The 22,499-nt window shown below is 34.5% G+C and overlaps 1 protein-coding gene across 4 annotated transcripts in view; it reads left to right on the top strand.

Moving 5' to 3' along the window:
• The window catches only part of LOC145686642 (phospholipid-transporting ATPase ABCA3-like), a 274,059-nt gene that overhangs the window by 111,194 nt on the left and 140,366 nt on the right, over positions 1–22,499 (top strand). For all 4 annotated transcript variants that reach the window (XM_081760118.1, XM_081760117.1, XM_081760120.1 and 1 more), the window contains 2 exons: positions 13,707–13,837; positions 17,794–17,949. In XM_081760118.1, the coding sequence (XP_081616244.1) occupies positions 13,707–13,837; positions 17,794–17,949 (287 nt within the window). The remainder of the gene's footprint in view (positions 1–13,706; positions 13,838–17,793; positions 17,950–22,499) is intronic.

Raw genomic sequence — 22,499 nt, 5'->3', positions numbered from 1 at the left:
ATGAAAGTGAGAGAAAGAGCATTGAACACTTGAAAGCATTATAGTGCTTCGAAGTGAAGAGCTTCGAACAATAAATATCATATGCTATAGTACAGGGGACCCAACACCAATCAATATATAAGTATACTCTTCGACAGAAGAGACTAAAGGGTCCAGAATAGCTATCTAACACAAGACGAGAAGACGAAGACCAATATGATACGTAATAATGATGCTACTATATCTCCAACAAATACGGATTGAATTATATCACAATATACATACATTGTAGATGGAAGTCCTAAACGTAAATTTGGAATTCTTTGGCCTTGTTGCATATCCTTTAATTCTACGTTTGGATCAAATCCCAACATCACACTAACACTTCGTAATAATGCAACGTCTACATCTATGTCTTTATGAAGACGTCGTATAAAACAGGTTTTACTCTAAGGAGTGTATAAAATATGTAAATTTGTGAATCTGTTGTGGGTATTAATTGACTTTATCAATTCTGAAATGTCAGTGTAATAACGTACAGGAATAGTTATGTTTCCATTCATCACTTTTAGCAGGTTTGTAAAAAAATTATTTTCTTCATTAATATTTAATATTGAATGAGCACAATGAATGTCAACAATAGCCACTTCCCACTTTTCACGGAATTCCATTCTTTGATGAAGTTTAGTAGTGTATGATGTTAAGTGTTGTCAGGAAAATCTTTCATAGAACTATTACTGGGAACCGTAATGTAAAAATCTCCGTCAGGCTCCATCGTACTTCTCAATCTTCTTTGCGGATGATGCAGGTATCCAGGAAACGAAAGAAGAAGGATATCCTTTCTAATGAACAAGATATTATTTATAAATGTCCCATACACTTACGAAGAACCAACGGTCTTGCGTTCGATTCCGGTAAAAGAGCTTTCAAAACGAAAGCATATTTAGGGGCCGGGTTCGATTCTCGGTGAGAAAGCATTGAATATTTTAAGGCATTAAGTTAATTCGATCCTTTCTGTCGTGAAAACGAAAATCAATGCGAAGTGCTCTATACGTGAATTTTTTTTTCATGCAAGGATTTATGCTGCAGGAACCCAAATCTTCATTCAACAATATCACTATTTTTTTATTTTCATCATCATTACAGTATCCAATCCTCGGCATGCACCCAATAGCATATGACAAACAACATATGTCCGGCACAGAAAGCGACACTAAGACAAACTTAATTCAACTCTAGTTCGTGCAGTATCAAATTCGATCCCAGTTCCTTTGAAATTTCGAAACATTAAGTTAATTCGTTTCTTTCTGTCGTGAAACGAAAGTCAATGCGAAGTTCTATACACGTGAAATTCTTTTTTTATGCAAGGAAATTTTCAACTCTAAAACCTTGAAGTACCAAATTCGATCCCAGCTCCCCAACGAAAGTGGATTTTTGTGTGCATAATCTTTATATCGTAAGTTAACGAAGCTACAATCAAGGTTAGTTGTCTGCTTCACTCTTTTCACTTCCCCAAAATAATAATAATAATAATAATAATAATAATAATAATAATAATGTGATGCTGTATTTTTATGTTTGTTATTTACGGCCTAAGTTAGATTCCCGTTGAAAGCAAAACATATATTCTTTTTTACGTTTTAATATCACTTTGTTCAGCATTAGGTAGTTCAATTATACATACATACAACCATTAACACATCTTTCCTAAGCTCGATTAACGTAATTTCATACTTGGTCTACCTGCAAAAGTGATATATATATTTTTATTTCGAAGCTTTTTTGAAATAAAAATCTAATCTATATGAGAGCACTGAAGTTCAGTGATAGAGTGAACACACCTTTCCTAAGTTTGATTAACGTAATTTCGTACTTGACCAATGTGCAAAAGTGATTTTGAATACTAATTAACATATCTTTACTTACATGAGGAGGTCCGGGTTCAATTCTCGATGAAAGTGAGAGAAAGAGCATTGAACACTTGAAAGCATTATAGTGCTTCGAAATGAAGAGCTTCGAACAATAAATATCATATTCTATACTACAGGGGATCCAACGCCAAGCAATATTTAAGTATATTCTTCGACAGAGGGGGACTAAAAAGTCCAAAATAGCTATGAAAGAGAGAAAGAGCATTGAACACTTGAAAGCATTATAGTGCTTCGAAATGAAGAGCTTCGAACGATAAATATCATATGCTATACTACAGGGGATCCAACGCCAATCAATATTTAAGTACACTCTTTGACAGAGGGGACTAAGGTGTCCAAAATAACTATCCAATGCAAGACGAGAAGACGAAGACCAATCTATTGGGAAGCTTCGATCACTGAATATCAGAGGATTGGGGTGGGATGGGGTCCAAAATAGCTACCCAATGCTACGAGAAGCTAGGACCAAGGGGTAAATCGCTTATGCTCTTCGCACGAAGGACCAATCGATTGGGAAGCTTCGATCACTGAATATCAGAGAGTTGGGGTGAGGTCTAAAATAGCTACCCAATGCTATGAGAAGCTTGCGTTCTTTGCTTCGTAATAATGTGTCCAATACAAGACGAGAGTGGTTCAAATAACTAAAATACACGACGAGAAGACGAAGAAGAAGACGTGAAAGGATGTTTCGTCTTGATTCTACAGTTGGTAGGCGTCCAAGAGTATGAGCATACGTATACCAGCTTAGCAACAGCGCCCAGGGAACGTTCCCGTGGGAAAGTTTTTGAAAATTTTCCTATGCCCGACCCAATTTATTTATTCACTACTTCGGGGTGTGTGGACCTCAAACTTTTGTAAAAAAAAAATATAAGAATTAAGGTAAGGTTTTGAGATGAGTTGATTTTGAGTTAAACGTCCCGTTCAAAAGCGAGGCTATATGAGACATGGACCTACTGATTAACTTGGACTCCGAACCACTTGAGTTCCCGCCGGGAATCGAAGCCGTGTCTACTGCGCCAAAGGCGTGTACGTTGACCGCTTAGCCACGAAGGAGCTCTCCAAAGTGGTAAGGTTTTGTTGCACTTTCTGTCTTGAGAATAGTTCCGACACAAATGGATTAAAAATCCAGAAATTCCGAAGGGGCACGTTTATAACAAATATCTCTAAGTGACAAATTGGTATTGAATTAATATTATAATCAATAATAAGAATCTGTGAAGCAATAACACTTGAATAGCTTAGACCTGCCTACGGAATTAGCATTAGAAAGGTGAAGAAATGGGATCGTGGGTTCCCACTGCGGGGGTCAAAGTTGCCCCACTCTGGATTTGCAAAACAATTTCGGTTCTTTCTAGATACGTGTCAAAATATTAGATTTACTTACATACTATAGTATTGAACGTATTCACTGTAGTTATGTTATGTAAAAACTAACATTGTCAAATTTCGATTCCTGGGCCAAAGAAATGAACTTGTACCAATAGCTGTAGACACTGTAGAATTATGTCAAAAAACCATCTATTAAATTTCTAGGAGTATATGTTAATGAAGATTTAACATGGAATACTCATGTTGAATACATTAATACTAAACTCTATTCACTCTGCTTTGCATTCCGTAGGTTGCAAGGTAGTTTGTGCAAGGAAGCTGTCATGTCCTTATACTATAGCAAAGTTTTAATAATAATTAACTATGGTGTTATATTTTGGGGGAATTCGGGAATAAGTGCTAGTACATTCCGAATACAGAAAAAAATTATTAGAATAATGTTTAGTATGCCTGAACGATCCTCATGTAAAAATATTTTTAAAAAATATAAATTATTGACATTACCTAGTTTATATATATATCGCACAATTATGTATGTAATCGAGCACAAGGATTTATTTACTTTAGCTAATACGATTCATTCATACAATACTAGGCAGAATTGTAATATGTATATTATCCAACAGAATTATGCAAATTTTAGCAAAACTATGTATATGAATTGTATAAAATTATATAACAAATTACCAACAAAGTTTAAGGACATTAACGAAAAACGGATATTCAGAAATACTCTGTTAGAATTATTGTTAGAAAAAAGCTATTACTCTGTGGAAACTTATCTTACTGATAATATATAGAGAATGTAAATCATATCTGACAACTGTAATGCTTAATTGAGGATTGTCCTCATTTGTAAGCTATGAACAGGCAAATAAATATGAATATGAATATGAATATGAATATGCATTGTGCTTAATAGGTGTTTTACATTAAGTATTGCAGGCCGCTATGGCAAAATGATAGAGTGACCACCTCTTCTAAGTGGGGTTTTGAGTTCGATCCCATATCGCGCCAACTGGTCTCTATAGTAGACAAACACGGTATGGTAGGTTTTCTTGGGTTCTCCCGTTTCCTCTCACTCCCTTGATTCCATGATTTCATTATTTCCATCATCACTGTCTTCCTTAGCCTACTCGGCATACTCGTGGGACGTAAACCTGCAAGATTTCATTTTACATTAAGTATTATGTGATTCAAAGTCTGTGTATTCGCAACTTAGGTTACGTCACATTTCTCAAAAAAAGAATTTTCAGTGACCGTATTCTTAATTCATGTCTCCACTGAGTTTCATGAGAGAGAAATGTGCATCACAGTAAAACGAAGTGAAATTTCACCACTCAATTGCAAAAAGGATAAAATAATAGAAACTCGAACATGGGGATGCTGCGTGGAAAGCAAAGAGTTTTCCAATACGAAATTAAGACACTCCGCGATACATTTAATTTATATTCCTTATAATTTGATAAAAAAAATAGGGTATTACTTTCCCACAAACATAATCACATGACTTGTTGCCTCTAAATTGCAATTCACGTGGAAACGTATATTTTTTTCTCACGAACATGAACAATGTCAGAAACGATAAAAAAACAGACGCACAACCAGAATCGAACCTAGCGCTTTCGGAACTTAAGACAGCAACTCTAACCACACGACTACGAAACAACTACTTCGTAGTGTCCTTATTCAAATATTTCTAGCAATTATTTCCAACTACAAAATTATCTATTACACGTCACAAACAGCGAGGGTTCATTTTACAATCACTTTGTTAGCTATTTTATCATACTATACACGCGTTCTGTTAGAACACTGCGACTTCTGCTGCGAGAGAAAAATACGAAGCGGTAGTAAAGAAACAGAATTATCATCAATCACAATATACAAATCACGATGAAAAAGGTTCGTAAGTTCATAATATAGCAACGAAGTTTCTTGCAACATAACACAACATGTATGTAGTGTAGTGGTTAAACCGCGTGACACCTGTTCGGCGCATACGGCTTCGAATCCACAGTAGTGTAGCTTCATTTTTTCCTCAACAAAAAGATGTCATTCTTGAAAATAGCTGCAAGGTAATGTAGAAATCCGTCAGTTCAATGCAGAAAAATAACAATGCAGGATTCAGAAGTGTTCTATTCAACAACGATACTGAAAATGACATAAAATGAACAGAGGCAAACAGTACGTTCACATCATTTATTTGTCCATGTTTTCTTTGTAGAAAAGTTATTGGACAGTTGGCTGTAAACAATATTACCAACATAGTTTAAAATAATTTGATCAGTCCGTCACTATAGTAAAGGGCCTAGCGGAATAAGCATGTGAAAACTGCCCTCAAGTATATCTGCACCAAATTTACAGTATCGATTAACATTTATGAGAAACTCAGTTTCCAAAATTTTCAGCCCCCCAAGCACTTTTGGAGGGGTGTTAAGAGGGGGAAAGGAAAATTGAAATTATTTTTTCTCCTGAACGGCTCAACCGATTTTCATGAAAAAAATATGTTAGGTGTTCTCAACGAGAGAAAAGTCGGGAAATGTTTGTTTGAAATTTTTAGGGTTGAAAATTGGAGTCAATTTTTTTTAAAATTAAAAAAAAATAGTGCAAGACTAACTGGGACATCCACGATTTTTTTTCCAGTTTTGTCTTGAGATGGTCCCTAACAAAATATAGAAGAAACAAATTTGTGAACCAAAGCTTTAAAAACAAAAACTTTTCCGAAGATTATTAACTTATCATCATAAAAGAAATACGAAAAACTTTTTGAAACGAAGAAAAATAACACAACTTTGCAAGCGGAGGCAAGAAACCTAACGTAACCAGACTAAAGACAAATCATTTATACTATAATGATCGTGGTTCAGTGGTCCAGGCGCTTGACCAGTAATCGGGAGGTTCTCGGATCGAATCCACGTCGGGCAACTTTTAATATTTACTTATGGTTTTTTGATGGTGATTGATCAGCGATGACACACATTTTATTATATTCAGATTTTTGAATACTCGGATGTTTCAATACTTGAAAAATCAAATCTTCAGGAATAATAAGAGTAATAATTATTATTATCTCGTAAAAGATTAATATAGTTAACGATATATTAATTATCGATATATGATGGTTTCGTTTTAGGTTAAGGTATTCTGAGTCTGCTGTTTCACTTTTGAATGGAATTACGTTTCCCCATGTTTTTCTCTATATATTTTTTGTGAAGACACGTTAATGAGCAATAGAAAATACAACTGTTTCTTGATTCGTATTGGTTTGGGTTAACAGATTGAAAAAGAAATCTTTCCGTTTAATGTCCAACGATAATGCTTGTTAGATTGAGGAAGACTATGATTGAAGCAAGTGAATCATAATGGACGAATTGGTGGAATGAGAAAGTGGGAGTGTCCCGAGAAACCCACAAGCACGATGTTGTCAGTCTCATGTTTACTTCGCTTGGGAACGAACCACGCAACCCACACATCAGATAGTTGAGTACGTGGGGTCTCACTTTCGATTCCCGGTGGGAGAGTCTTTGAAATATTAAATGTCCTCGATGTATGTGTGTCCGTGTCCCTGTCGTTCAAGTTTACTGGAAATAACTGTACAACGAGAATAACCGAATATAATAGAGATAAGTTACGGAGATACTTTCGGTTTTTTTTAATTTAAACTTGAATTCTTTGGACTATATTATCATGACCGAAATCAGTGTTTCATCGTTAATAAAATATAGGAACTGGTACAATGGATTCTAAAGTCAACTATCGGAGGCAGTTCCCTAGATCTCAGGTAAATTTTGTAAGAAAACCGAAAGTGGATTTTGGGGTCCAGACTGAATTATCTAATTCCGAATCAATAGTAAATTTAGTGAATAATAATCCTATGTCAACTGATAATGAAACTTTTTAAAACCGAGGGAAATTTAGAAACGGATATAGGCGATGATCATGGAGATTTCCTGGATATGGTGCATCACCTATAGGGTATCCAAATAGCCCTTACTATTGGAAGGAATGTAATTGGCGAACATCAGGAGTATCCAGTCGTTCAAATATGATGAATCGGAATGTGTCTGTTGGAACGACTGTAACATCTGAAGCAGTAACTCCGACTACTACTTCTATACAGTCGATACTGGGAAACTAGTACCGCGGTCTGTTGATATGGGATCAAGGACTGCGAAGTTAGCAATTCCCCTACTAATACAAAAGATAGGTGTTCATCTTATATTTTTCAAATTTATGGATATTTATTTTCAAAGATTATCCAAATCTCTAAGTATGAGGAAATAAAGAAAGCTCAAGATAATGACTCATTTTGCCAAAAGTTAAAAAAGAAAGTTAAAACAAGATCAAAATTATTCATATATAAAATTGCATAATTTAGTGATATTTGTTAAAAATGTTAAAAAAGGAAGCTGGTTGTTGGTAATACCTAAAACTATGGCCACAAAACTGGTGAAAAGAATACATGGAAAGGGACATTTGGGCAGAAGAAATGTCTGGCGTTTTGTATAGCTTTATTTCATTGGTGTACTCTTAAGAAGGATATGATAACATGTATAAGAAAATGTTTACAATGTGTGGCCACTAAACACTCAAACAGAAAGAAATCTTTGGAAAAATACCATATAACAGCAAATTATATACATGAAAAGTTATGTTTAGATTTGGAGGGAAAGTTGCCAAACAGTTATGGTTATCATTTCATTTTCTCGATGGTGGATGTATATTCTAGATTTGTTTCTTTTTACCCCTTACGGCATGCTAGTGTTAATGAAATAATACGGATACAAGAGAAACAGTACTTTGATATAGTGCCATACCCTAATACTATCGTTACGGATCAAGGTCCACAGTTCCTGTCCGCTAAGTGGAAAAACTTCTGCAAGGAACACAAAATAAGACATACTCCAACTTCACCATATAATCCTCGAGGAAATGGAGTTGTTGAAAGGAAAAGGTAGAGACCTCAATAGATTAATTCGGGTTTTTTGTGCTGAACAACAATATTAGTGGAGTATATAAGTAAAATGGATTCAGGACTTACTAAATTACTCAATGGGTACTACAACAAATCAAATACCGGCTGAATTATTTTTGTCATATTCGTCAGTCGACTCGTTTAAGACATCTTACAATTATATTCCATATATTCCACTTATAGGATATTAATGATCCATAACCCAGTATTACCGAAACCAACGCCATCGCATTGCAATAAAAACCCTCGAGCTATTATTTTGAAAGAAAGAGATTGTCATGAAACGGACACATCATTTGTCTTCAGCAATAAAGAATGAAACTGCTAAATATTTACCCTCATATGTTGGACCTTATCGGATTACTAAAGTATTACGAAATTGTGCAGCATTAGAATCGTTAAATTATTCTAATATCGGAACGCAAAATTTTAGAAATCTAAAATTTTACAATTGTAAGGAGGAAGAGAAGCAGAGACTTCTAAGTAAATATGATTCAGAGAGAGAAAACTAAAAGAATTAGAAAATTATTAAGGAAAGTGTAAGGTGAAACCAATGACAAATGGATTAGTTCAAGAGGATTACAATCATCTAACCGTTATTCAGAAAAAAACTTGGAAATTCAATTTCAGAAAAATTTTCTCTAACGACAAAATTTTATTTAGACACGCGGGAGTTTGTAATGCGCCACTAAAATATACCTGTACCTAGCGCATTACTAGATGTTCGTAAAATGTAATTTGGATTTTAATCCGTATCCCAGGATTTTAGAATTTTGATTAAAATCTGGTTTTTGATCTGCATCTCAAGGTGTTAAAACTGAAATTTGCAGAAAATTAAATGTTTTCGAATCGAAAAGAAGATATATATATACGTGTACTAACTAAAAGATTTAAAAGTTGGTGTGTATTATTGAAAAATATATATTTAGTTCTTCCGAGCACGGCATTTGAGGATTAAAATAACTACACCAGGTAACCTAGAAGTAATAAGTTAATATCGTAGATTCTTTGGTATAATGTTACAAGATTTTCTGTTTACTACTTTTCGTTATGATGCTAATTTTCTGGTGTTGCTCTCCACATTGTCCTGAATCTTGATTTTCTTCTGATCTTTCCCGTTTCTAAGAAAGAATGGATGGCGACCATTGCGCAGGGCCAAGACTCTTAACTGAGTTCATGTAAATCAAATTTTAATGTTTTTCCATCGTGTAAATAAGCGTTAAATGCACAATTTTATTACAGTTTGTAATTTAGAACTGTTGCTTGATGTGTATGTATTGCCAATGAATTCAAGGGTACCTGATGACATCTTTAAGCGTCGACGCGCAACATGCATACCACTTAAGTAACAGATTACTATAAAAGAAAATAGTAAAATGATATTCTCGTTCCTTACGATTGATGTAACAACCTTTTTATTCAGATTTCAAATATTTAGTTTTAGCAACGCCATAAGAAAATATTACAGTTATATTTTAGCGACTTTCAGCGACAGGGTTGGAAGTTAGTGCATTACATCTGTTGAACTCAAATAGAAGTTACAAAAGAGAGTACCACATAACCTTGGTAACTTCCATCGAGGAGTATTACAAAAAGGCATGTTACTCATTTCCAATAATAACAGTCACACACAAAAAAAAATGGTTCTGTGCACCGGATTCCACGGTATGGATTCACTGTATTTTGTTACACAGAATCCAAATCTCAAAACCCTACGACGATTCATACCAATAGAGTATGCCTATTTTTTATGGGCGAATAAATTGAACAATTTTGCATACGGATTTAGATTTCTGGACTTTCGGCATCTAAGTCCGTCACGTTTTGAGGGATGACGTCCCTCGGCAAACACATTATCCGGGGAAAGGGAAGGAAGAAAGGATTGGGGAAGGAAGGAAGTGGTCTGGAACCTATAAGTTAGGTACCACCCTAGCATTTGTCTGGTGTGAATGAGTAAAACCATATTCAGGGTGGCTGGCCTGAAAAAGCGTTTCACACTTTTTCAATCGAGTGCCCCACCGGGAATCGAACCGGGGACCGCTACACGGGGCCACAATATGGAAGGAACATGTAACCAGTCATACAAATAAACAAAAGTTCTGGGTAGCGAATCTCAAGGTATGGATTCAATGCATTTTGTCACGCAGAATCCAAATTTCAAAACCCTAGAAAGGCACCAAAATTTAAATTTACAACCATTCATTTTTATTAACAAGAGCGTAACCGTGGGACGTTAAACTTAGAAAATTAATTTCCAAATTCTTCCCTTACGTATGTCACTGGATATTTTACACGCGCCACAAAAAAGAGTATGATTTTTTTTTCTACCATAAGAACTTCTTTTTACGAAGCTTAAAACAAAGTGATACCAACTTGTTTACTTATCTTCAAGAATGTTCTTAATGAGGTTTACGGTCGAAGAGACATGAGGTTACACATTTTTACAGTAAAGTTATTTTCTTGTTCCCTCAATGACTTAAGAATATAGAACAACGGGATATATACAAAACTAAACGTTTGTCAATATCTTCACGAAGATTACATGATTTTTTAAAAATTTTCATATGACTAAAAGTCTATCAACGCGCAATCTGATAACAGCATTGGCTTAGTTGTCGAATATTTCTTATAAAGAAGAAACCGGCTTAGGAAAGAGTATATTGCATATTTTCTTTGCATAATTTTTAAAAAGCAAAATGTGTCAAAAGCTTCATTTAAAATAAACGTGAAAAAAATGCTGTACAATTGCAGCTCTTCTATTCCCTTATCAGTTAATGTGGATTTTCATTTTATTTATTTTTTTTAAAAAATATATTAAACGAGTAGGTTTCTCTATTCTTTTTTTTTTATCGCTAATGATTCCCCAAGTCTTCGGTACGCTGTAGGCTATATGTTATAATCATTCTTAATAATAAAAAAAATGTTCTTATTGTTTAGATTTAATTTTTCTTTTAGTTTGCTATCAACTAGATTGCGGTTACACAAATATTAATGCTTAAAATCTAATTATGCTTACGGTCCTTGTCCTAATAATACACAGCAAAGCACGTTCATTTTTAGTGTCATCGGTATCCATTTTCAAATAATTAAATGGAAATGATACAGTTTCAGTTGCAATTAAAACGCCACAATATATTTCAAAGGAAATACACTAATATTAATGCTCAAATGTAAATATAGTTACAGCCCTTACCCTGTTTTAATGTAATTAAACAGAAACTACAATTTTAAACTTGCAGTTAAATTGTCACAATAGTTTTAAATTGGCAAATTATCTGCACACTAGCGACATCTATTGGCATCGTGCAGAGAGTCAGGGAACACAGATAGTGCCACCTATTAGAGTGACTGTTAACTATTAGAAATTAGTGTTACTCACAAATTGATACGTTTCCCTTTTATAATACGGATTACTGTTTCCACACTTTCTTTTTTTTTTTAAAAAAAAAACTTACCTAGTAGATGGTTAAAAGAGTCAGTCAGTCCAAAATTAAGTGTCAATATCTTCAATAGAAAAACTTGTAAGTGTTATAAATTGTAATTAATTTTTACTGTATTTGTGTATAACGCAGAGGAGAAGTGTCGATAACTATAACTATTTTAGTAAATTTTTTAGAACTATTTAATATAACTCAAAAGTTCTTGAAGAACATCGCAAAACATTTAAAATAACACATCATATCGTTTTACTTAATTCCAATGTACCAAATATTAGTTCAATTCACGCATTAATTCATTTATTTGTCTGTTTCATTAGCTTACAAAATGCGAAAAAGTTCTCATGTAAGCATTACATTTGTTACCAATATACATACAAAATATTATCAGGTGGTAAAAGATATACATATTTCACTTATGCATCTTACTAAACTATAAAGCCATAAAAGAAGAGATATCAAGTATTTACATGGCAATTGGGAAACCATTTTTACCACACCTGGCATGAACTGAGAAGTTTCTGTTGCCAGTTCTTCATTTAATGAATCATTTCAATATTCTTTAATAGAGACTGGATGTTAGGCAAAGTGCCTATTCTTTAATATTAAAGATATGATCAAAAATAACGTTTTAAAGTTTATATGGGGGGTTATAGTCTCCATTTAAGGCAATTTTATTTTGCTTATTTTGCCTATTTCGACCTTTACTGCCTAAATAATTGCTTTAGTGCCTAATATTGCCTATTCTATGCAGTTTCTTCAAAATAAGCCTTCATTGGGAAAATATATAATTTATGTAACATAATACACACATTTTTACGTATATTATGTGTTTGTAAACACAAGCATGTGGTACGTTGCAATATATAGCTATACAAGATGAACTTCAAAGATGTGCACATACTTCGGGAGGTGATTCGTGACATGAAAAGAAGACAAAAGTCCTCTTGAATGTCACTAATCATCTCCTGAAGTATGTACGCACCTTTATGTCCCTTTCCAATTTTCAGGATTCGATTTTCGATTCCAAGTTGACACCCTTATCACTTGAACACGACGCAGAACTACAACATGCAATAGCACTTTTTGTCTTCTTTTCATGTCACTAATCACCTCCCGAAGTATGTGCACATCTTTTAGGTTCACCCAGTATGTGGAGTGCATAACATGCCTCGTTTTTGTATATACAGTAAAAGAAGATATTCTTTAACAAACAAGTATATTTCTATATTCTTTGAACATTATCTATGACTTGAATCTATTTTTTAATGGTATTGAGTATTTATCTTTATTATTTCGAGTTACATTAATGCCTATTTTACTGCTTATTTTTTAAATTTTAAGTGCCTATTTGCCTGCCTATTTTCCAGGTTTTTAGTGCCTAAACATCCGGTCTCTAATAATAACACTTTACAACAAGTAGGTTAAATAACTTCTTACGAAAAACGGTAACATTAGTCATATTCTTTAAGTACATAGGAAGATTATTATACAACCTAACACAATTCATATACACAGTTTTGCTTATATTAGCATAGTTTTGATGCATCACAAAAATGTCACTGCCTTGTCTTGTATTATGGCTATGAAGATTTTTGTTAAAGGTAAAAAGATGTCTGGTTTTCACAGGAGAAAGAAATATTTATAAATGTTTAAGCTGGGAAGTGTTAAAATTTTTGCATCTATGAAAACCGTTTTACATGATGACTGTTGGTAATCCGAAAATAATTCTAATCGCTTTCTTTTGGAATCGAAAAGTGTTTAAACTATTTTCAGCAATTCTCCACTGTATTATTCCGAAACTAATTAATGAGTTAAGCTTGGCGTAGTAAGAGCTAAGAAGTGTTTTTCTGGACGCTGTACCTTGAAGTTTATACAAGACAAAACACACGCTCAATAAGTTACCATTAGTAATACTATAATATTACAAGTGTTGCACCATATATGTGCTTTCGTCTAGTTGTATGAAGTGTTGAATGCAGATAAAATTAATTTAATTTACTTATAGATTCTTCTTCCATACAAATCTTTTAATTTATTTATTTTACACAGGAATGTTGCGACCAACTAGAGGAACTATTAATATTAATAAAGTAGTACGAAAGGGTATGGGCTACTGCCCGCAAGACGAGATATTACTTAATGAAATGACGACAAGGCAGCACCTTATGATATGTGCCATGGTAGGTATATTTGTATTTACTATTAATCGATAAGTAGCACGGACGGCAGCATAATGAGTGCAGGTTCACTCGTACTAACTCTGATCTTCATTTATCCTACAACAATTCTTTCAGTTTTGAACAGCTATTCTTTTCTGCGTTTAGCTCATGTTGCTCCTTCATGTTGGTTTCTGTTGAAAAGTCGATTTCTAAAGTCTTTCCAGCCTTAGAACAAAGTAGACGTAAACAAAGCGAAATGTATTACTCCGCGGCTCACACGTGCTTCGGCAGCGAGAGACGTGAACAGCAAGATCTTCTGCTAGCTTATTGTCGTAGCATAATTTCCAAAGTGTATGGCTCCGTTGGTTTGTATATAATCAACGCACTGACACTGACTACTGTTATGTTGAAAATACATATTTTTAAATCGTTATATAAACGAGATTGCCTCTGTTCCTGTTGTTATCTTTGGTGTTTTATAACACGAGAGGAAGGTGGATTATTGTAACACTTTTTCGCCATGGAACACTCTGCATTCTACAGTTTCAAATGAGTGGGGGCGGCGCGCGAACGCATACGCATGCGCAGTAAATACTATATGTCCAAGGACGGGTGAGGTTGAAATAAAGCTACGTCTGTTGTTAAATATTATATATATTGCGTTTATTAGCACAAAGTACAGGATAAATTCAGATATTTTCATTTGAAATTATAGTTTTAATAGGGATTATATTGCGGTAGAATATTAATGCAGTGAGACCAACAACCAATCACTGGTCATCGATCCACTGGTAGTCAGGTGGGTTTGTTTACATCCACTTTTCTCTAAAGCTGGAAAGAGATAAGAAAATACATTTTGAAGATGTCCTTGAAGAATTTAAGGTCATGGTTCCATTCAACAGAAGAATGTCGCTATAAAATATCTTGTACTTGTACTTAAGTATTTTACTTGTGAAACGTACACTTACACGCTTAGATTTTCTTATTTATTTCCTTGAATACATCCGTAGTTTACTTGCAGTTTTCATTGTATAATTGTGTATGCAGTTGAACATAAGCAGTTATATGTTTTAACAATACAATACTCGACAACATGCCAACATATGAAATAACTTATTATGTTCAACTACATATATAATAATATATGCATTGTATAAGGTAGGTAATGTTAACAATTTATATTTATTAAACACATCATAATAATAATACCTGTATTCATGTATGGAGTTTCTTTAAATGAAATGAGATGAAATCTTGAAGTTTTACGTCCCATGATTATGCCGGCTAGGCTAAAGGAGATGGTGGTGATAAGAAGTGAATGAAATTGTGGAATAAAGAAAGTGGGAGGAAACGAGAGAACAGCGAAGAAACTCAAGCTCACGATGTTTGTCCACCACAAAGCTCACTTGGCGCGAAGTGGGATCGATCCAAGGACCCCATGTACCAGAAGGAAACGCTCTACCACTAAGCCACCGCGGCCACACAGTTATTTTTAAATATGTGCATAAACGTATTGTTACATACATGTAGTATTTATTATTATTATTATTATTATTATTATTATTATTATTATTATTATTATTATTATTATTATTATTATTATTATTATTATTATTATTATTAGACCTATTATTTTACGATGTGTAATCCCTCATCAACTTGCACCAACTTTACTAAAATTTTGCGTCCTTTACTGGTAAATAGTCAGGCCTGAATTAATACTTAGACCGTGTAGACTGGACTGGAGGCTGAGGCGGCATATTTTGTTCTCTCTTTCCCTCCTTATATATTGCTTATTAAATTAATCTATTGTCCAAAAAAATCCAATATAGGCTTTTCCGCAATTATAAATTATAATACTTTTTTTCCTATTTGACTGATCCTGCTGTCTAAAGTTTATTGAACAAAGAGGCTTTGTGTAGTAGCGACTGAATTATAACTTTCAATCAAGTCTAAAATCTCAATCAAAATATAAAGCTTTTTTAGATATTGAAACAGAATGGGAACACAGCAACAACAGCGCCTTCAAATTCATAGTGTTAATACATTTAAAATTCATTTTTGGGGAGTAAGAAGAGGGTTCCGGAACATGGGCACCCAAAAGGGAGGGCAGAGGGGGGTCCCGGGACCCCCTCTGGCTCACGAAAATGTACCAAATTTCTTCAGATTTTCTGAATACAAATAAAAAATACCAAACGTAATATAGCAAGTAGGGAGATGAGCCCCTTCCTAGAAAATTTTCTTCGGGCGCCCATGTTCCGAAAGTATAGCGTATGGCACAAGTGTGTGTTAAGCTGCAGGGCTGGCCTTAGGCAATTTGCTGTTTAATCGACAAATCTTAAAAGCTACGATTTTAAGTATGCTACCCCACCATGAACAATGAAGGGGAGGGAAAGGGCACTTGCACCCACTGTTAGACAGGTCTTACACTATGCCTTGCACTAAACACTACAAATACAATCTCGTTGTGTCTGTTTTTACTTTAAATAATAATCTGTTGTGTTAATGAAAGATAAACACCTGCAGAGGAAAGACGGTAATCCTTTTTATAGAATTCAATATCGAGCTTCAATCTCACTATATAAGTTTGTAGTTCCAGTGCAACTAGCTCTTTTATCTTTATTTCTTGATTTTCTGTCTACATCTGTTAAAAATTTTTAAAAAGCTTGTTTCCACCTTCAGTAATAAGGAACTTGTATGTGACAAAGAAAAGATTAGTTTTCATATCAAACCTGTGATAAGTAACTAAATGGAACAGGTGTTCGCTAATGTTCGAGAATTGAGTTCTTGTATTTGATAACAATCAACCAATTCATGCTGGGATTTGTTTGACCATTTGCTTTAGCATTGTTCATGTAACCTTAAACTAATGCGACCTAAACATGATTTATGAATGTAGTATTCAAATAGAAAGTCAGCTTGGTAAATTTAACTTCCATCATTATGAAATCTGTTTCCAATAAGAAATATTTATTTTAAATAATATAATTATGACAGATTTTGTTGCCCATCAAAACTTGCCACGCCTTGCAGAAGCACATGTTGCACATATTGTAGAGCCGGCCCTGTTAAGCCGATCCTGTAAGTAGTGATAAGGAAGAGGTTAAAAAGCAGATTGTGGAAAAGTATATTTTAATGAGGAGGACACGAACAGCATTTCCTGCAATATCGCTTTTTTTCCTTCACTCCATCATTTCACTTATTAGCATAATCGCCGTCTCCCTTAGTCCCTGTGCATGAATGTGGAACGTAAAACTCAAATAGTAATAATAATAATATGATGTGATATAAAATTTATTTGACTGATCATAGCTTACAGTAAAGGGTTTTTCTTCAATTAAGCATTGCAGTTGGGATTACTCGAGCAGACGGTTCTACCAAATTTTGACTTCAATATGCTGTGCACTGACAGACATTACTTATATTCACAGCCTAACCGGCATAAACGTGGGACGTAAAACTCAAAAATTTAATTTAATTTTTTTAACCTATATTCACGCTCTAATTCCTTCACGAATAATTTTTCACATCGTATTTTAGTTATAAATTTTCTGTTTGATTGAACCGTCTGCTCGATTGAACCCGGCATAACTAATTGTATACTTCTATATATTGTCAATGAAAAACTTTCAATAGAATAATAACTTTTTTCTGACAATAAATTTAACAGGGTATTTTGAAATACGCGTATATCATGAATATCATTGTAATTTTTTATACAATTTATATATGAAGTTTTACTAAAATTCCGAATTACATATGTATTACAGTGTTGTCAATTATATGAATGAACCTTATTTCTTAAAACAAATACCTGCTTATATTGAACTGCATACAACAATTATACGATATATGTATAAATTAAGTAACGTTAACAATTTATATTTCTTAAACGCATATAATAATAATAATAATAATAATAATAATAATAATAATAATAATAATATTGAAAATAATTTAAATTTTCCCTATTGTAGTTAAAAGGAGCTGGGCTGAAAGAAGCAGGTCATACTGCTGAACTCTGGGTGCATAGATTCCGTCTTATCGCTGCTGAGCACAAAATGGCAAAGAATTTATCAGCTGGAGCGAAGCGAAAATTGATGGTAGCGATGGCGTTAATGGCTGGAACTGAGGTGAGAATCATCAAGGTTACTTGTATTCCTATGAGTTTAGTGAGACTTATGAGTTGGAGTGAAGTGAAAATTGAGGGTAACAATGACGTTAATGACTGTGGCTAAGGTAAGAATCATCAAGTTATTTATATTCCTATAAGTTTAGCTAAAAGCTATCATCTGTAGTGAAGCGAAAATTGAGGCTAGCGATGGCGTTAATGGCTGGAAATAAAATGAAAATCATCAAAGTTACTTGTATTCCTATAAGTTTAGTAGGACATATGAGCCGGAGTGAAGTGAAACTTGAGGGTAGCAATGGCATTAATGACTGGAACTAAGGTGAGAATTATTAAGGTTACTTGTATTCCTATAAGTTAAGTTAAGTCAGTGTGTACCATCGAATAAATCAGACATTTCGGTCCTATGCCCGGGTATAGACTTTCAGTATCTGTTTCTGGCTGTCTATTTTCCTTACTCTTCTCGAGACCGTAGCTTTTAAGGTCTATTAAATATATCGTAAGTTTCTTAATGATTACTACAGAACAATACTTCTGAAAGTGCTCTGACTGTTTTATTCCTGCTGCCATTTTTAGATGATAGCGAAATTTAAAAATTATGCAAATTTGAAATTTCCTTTTAAATCCAAATCCAATCTTCTTCTAAATAATTAGATACATTCATTGCACCTATATACAAGAACAATTAATAATTAACTGGCCTTTACTTTTACTTTAATATTAATTGTTCCAGTTAATTAATAATTAAGTGGAACAATTAATATTAACGTAAATAATTAATTAACTGGCTTTTTATTTGTAGATTTCACTCTTTAGCTTGGAGCTTTATTTCTTTATTTTTATTGGAAGCCACTCCTGGATGGACTTAACCTTGTGGGCTAGTGCTTGCTAGAAGCTGACATTTTGCATTTTGGAAAGAGTACGAGATACCTACTTGACAACTGATACTCACACAATTTTTTAAAAATAAATATCAATAGAAGTTTTAATTTTCTTTTCACAGAACTGAAGTAGAATTCAGATAGAGTTCTTTCGGATGCTTACTTGAACTTCTAGGGATTTTATGCCCTAAATTCTGTCATTTTTGTCTCTTAAAGGACTTTTCAATGGTAAAAATATTGTAATGTATGGAGACTTGCTATTGCAATTGTCTGTTTAACGGTTAATTTGATTTGATTTATTAATCATTCTGTAAACCATATTACATGTACGTTTGTATAAAATAGCATAGAACTCGTGAATGTTTAAAATAGATAGAAGACTGATAGCAACACGATGCTGTTGTTTCCACAACTTATAAAACAAAATATAAAATCATTTTTACAAACTAGGTAATAATAATTATTATATTCATGGACTATTACTAACTATTTCAATTACTATATGTATAGATATTAGTACTTACTAGCTAATATATGTAAGAAGTAATTCAATCATTCTTCGAAGTTACACAAAGGACTGCTTCGATATTCTCCCAACTATGCAGAACGTGTTATTCACAAGGATAAATCATAAATCTTGCAATGTTCTAGTAAACGATATACCTGTGTTTATTAGAGTACAGTGGAAGCAAGTTTACATTCAAAGTATAATTCTTCATGTTGGACTGTCTACAGTCACCTTTCTGACAGTTCTTTGATTCTTCGTCAATACTACGTATTGTCCGTACAGGCAAAGAAGTTAATCACTGCAGTTTCAACCTGCTGCTGGTTGGTGAAGCATCGTCATTTTAAAAAGTGCACCATGGGCTGAAACAGGTAGTAATCCGAAGAGGCAAGTTCAGAAGTATATGCTGGACGTGGCATTAGTTTGTTTCTATAAAGTTCCTGAATTCTTTGTTTCGTTTTTGAAGCAGAGTTTGGTTTAGCGTTATCCTATTGCAGCAGGGCGGGCTTTAAGTTTACCAAAGCAGGATATTTTTGGCGTACTGCAACATATATTTATTCCAACTGTTCGGAATAAAGGTCGCCATTGATGGTACGACCATTAGGAACGACCCTAATGCGAATTATTGCTCGTAATTCTACTACACACAGAGCATAACTTGGTGCTCTAAACACCCTGTTTGACGACCGGTTCTGGAAGTTGGTTCTTGCTCATCCACTGTTTTTTTCACATTTGGATTTCAATAAACCACTCACTTTTCACCGCAGTAGTTGTCGGCACACATCCACTCTCCTCTGGTCCTGAGCTGGGATCAATTCATGCAGCAGCTTCTGATGATTTCTCCGAGTTCGCGAAGGTAACGCACTACAGTAGAATGGGACATGCCGAGGTTGTCCTCAGTAGTGTGAGGTATACCTCACAATCTGTTACTCTGAGGTGGCCGGACTTTGACTGATCTTCGACATTTTTACAACCTGCATGAAATTTCTGTAACCAATGTTATGTACTGTTGTTCACTCCACCTCTTCCTTTCACATGATAAATGTTTTGGCTGCTTTGCAACGTTATTGGCCGAGTTTGAAATCATACAGTAAAAGTTCACATATCACACATCGCACACTTCATTCCACCTTTTTCACTCATTTCTCATTATCACCGTCTCCTTTAGCCTAACCGACATAACCGTGAAAAGTTAAACTTAAAGATTTCATTTTCATTTTTTTTTTCAAAGCGGATCCGGAAAGTAAAGTTACAACGGCTAGTGTTCATAAAAAATGAGTATTTGAATGTCTATGATAACGTATTTAGTGGTAGTGGGGATGTTTTTCGACGTAAGTGCTGCCATTATCCAAACTTTTATTAAATCGAGATACTAGCTATTTGTACCTCACATAGTCATAGAATTCTAACGCCTGCTACCGGAACCACATTTCAACTTCGTTCTTGGTTTATTCATCGTCGTCGGAGTATTGTGCAGCAAAATGTTACCATAACGGAAACAAATGTTTTGTCAATATCCGCTGGGCACTTACCTTGTGCTTGAAAAAAAAGCATGCCAGAATGCACTTCATATTTGGCGAGTTCGTGAATCGGCTTCTTTATAGTAAGCACATGTTACTCGCACTAGACTCCACGTAACATAGAGGAAAATGGAAGCCTGACAGTGAAAGCCAGTAGTATAGATAACAGATAACACGAAAATATTATTTGTCCGTCTACAGGGGTTGTAAGTAGTAATGGCGTTACTTTGCCTCACTTTGGACTTTGACCCCGACCTTTGTGACGTCATAGGTCAAAGGTCAATGACCTTGGCCCGGGGTCAATGACCTAGGGGTACCTAGGACCACCCCCTCTAAATTTTGGCAGGGGTACCTTGGCCCACCCCCTAAATTTTGGCAGGGGTACATAGGACCACCCCCCTTAAATTTTGAAAATTGCCAAATTTAAAAATTTGGTATGGTAGCCTAGGACCATAGTATGTACCTCTATCAGTATTGGGTGTCTATGTCGTTCCCTTTTATGGGTAAAAAATTGCCAAAAATTTAAATTTCGGGGGTTTTTGACCTAATTTATCCCCTTGGATGAGGTGTTATTACCCTATATAGTTATATGGGCGTATACAGGGGTCCATTACCTTTCATAAGACATGGGTATATTAATGCACCCCTTGAAAAATTTGGGAGGGGTACCATGGCCCACCCCTTCAATTTTGGAAATTGCCCAATTTCAACATTGTGTATTATAGTACCGGACCCTAATATGTATCATGATAAATTTGGGTGGTCCACCTCGTTCCCTTCGAGGGGTACAAAATTGCCAAAACTATAAACGTAAGCAATACGTTGTACCACGTGTTTGGTTTTCGACCTAATTTATCTCCTTGGATGAGGTCCTATTACCTTATATGATTATATGGTCATGTATAGGGGTCCATTACCTATCATAAGACATAGGTACATTTGTGCACCCCTTTAAAATTTTGGGAGGGGTACCTTGGCCCACCCCTTTAATTTTGGAAATTGCCCAATTTAAACATTTGGTATTATAGTATAGAACACTAATATAGATCACTATAAATTTGGGTGGTCCACCTCGTTCCCTTTTAGGGGTACAAAATTGCCAAAATTTTAGTACAACCACGTGTTTGGTATTTGGTACATTTTATCCCCCTTTGATGAGGTTCTATTACCTTATATGATTATATGGTCATGTATAGGGGTTCATTATCTATCATAAGACATAGGTACATTGGTGCACCCCGGGAGGGGTACCTTGGCCCACCCCTTAAATTTTGGAAATTGCCCAATTTAAACATTTGGTATTATAGTACCGGATCCTAACATGTATTAGGTTAAATTTGGGTGGTCCACCTCGTTCCCTTCTAGGGGTACAAAATTGTCAAAATATAAACGTAAGCAATACGTTATACCACGTGTTTGGTTTTTGGTCGATTTTATCCCCTTTGATGAGGTGTTATTATCCTATATAGTTATATGGTCATGTATAGGAGTCCATTACCTTTCATAAGATATGGGTATATTTGTGCACTCCTTTAAAAATTTGGGAGGGGTACTTTGGCCCACCCCTTAAATTTTGGAAATTGCCCAATTTAAACATTTGGTATTATAGTACTGGACCCTAACATGTATTATGATAAATTTGGGTGGT

This window comes from Thermobia domestica, chromosome 5 (genome assembly GCF_964235325.1).
Source record: "Thermobia domestica chromosome 5, izTheDome1.hap1.1, whole genome shotgun sequence".
Taxonomy (NCBI): domain Eukaryota; kingdom Metazoa; phylum Arthropoda; class Insecta; order Zygentoma; family Lepismatidae; genus Thermobia; species Thermobia domestica.
This window is presented reverse-complemented; position numbering and strand designations above follow the sequence as displayed.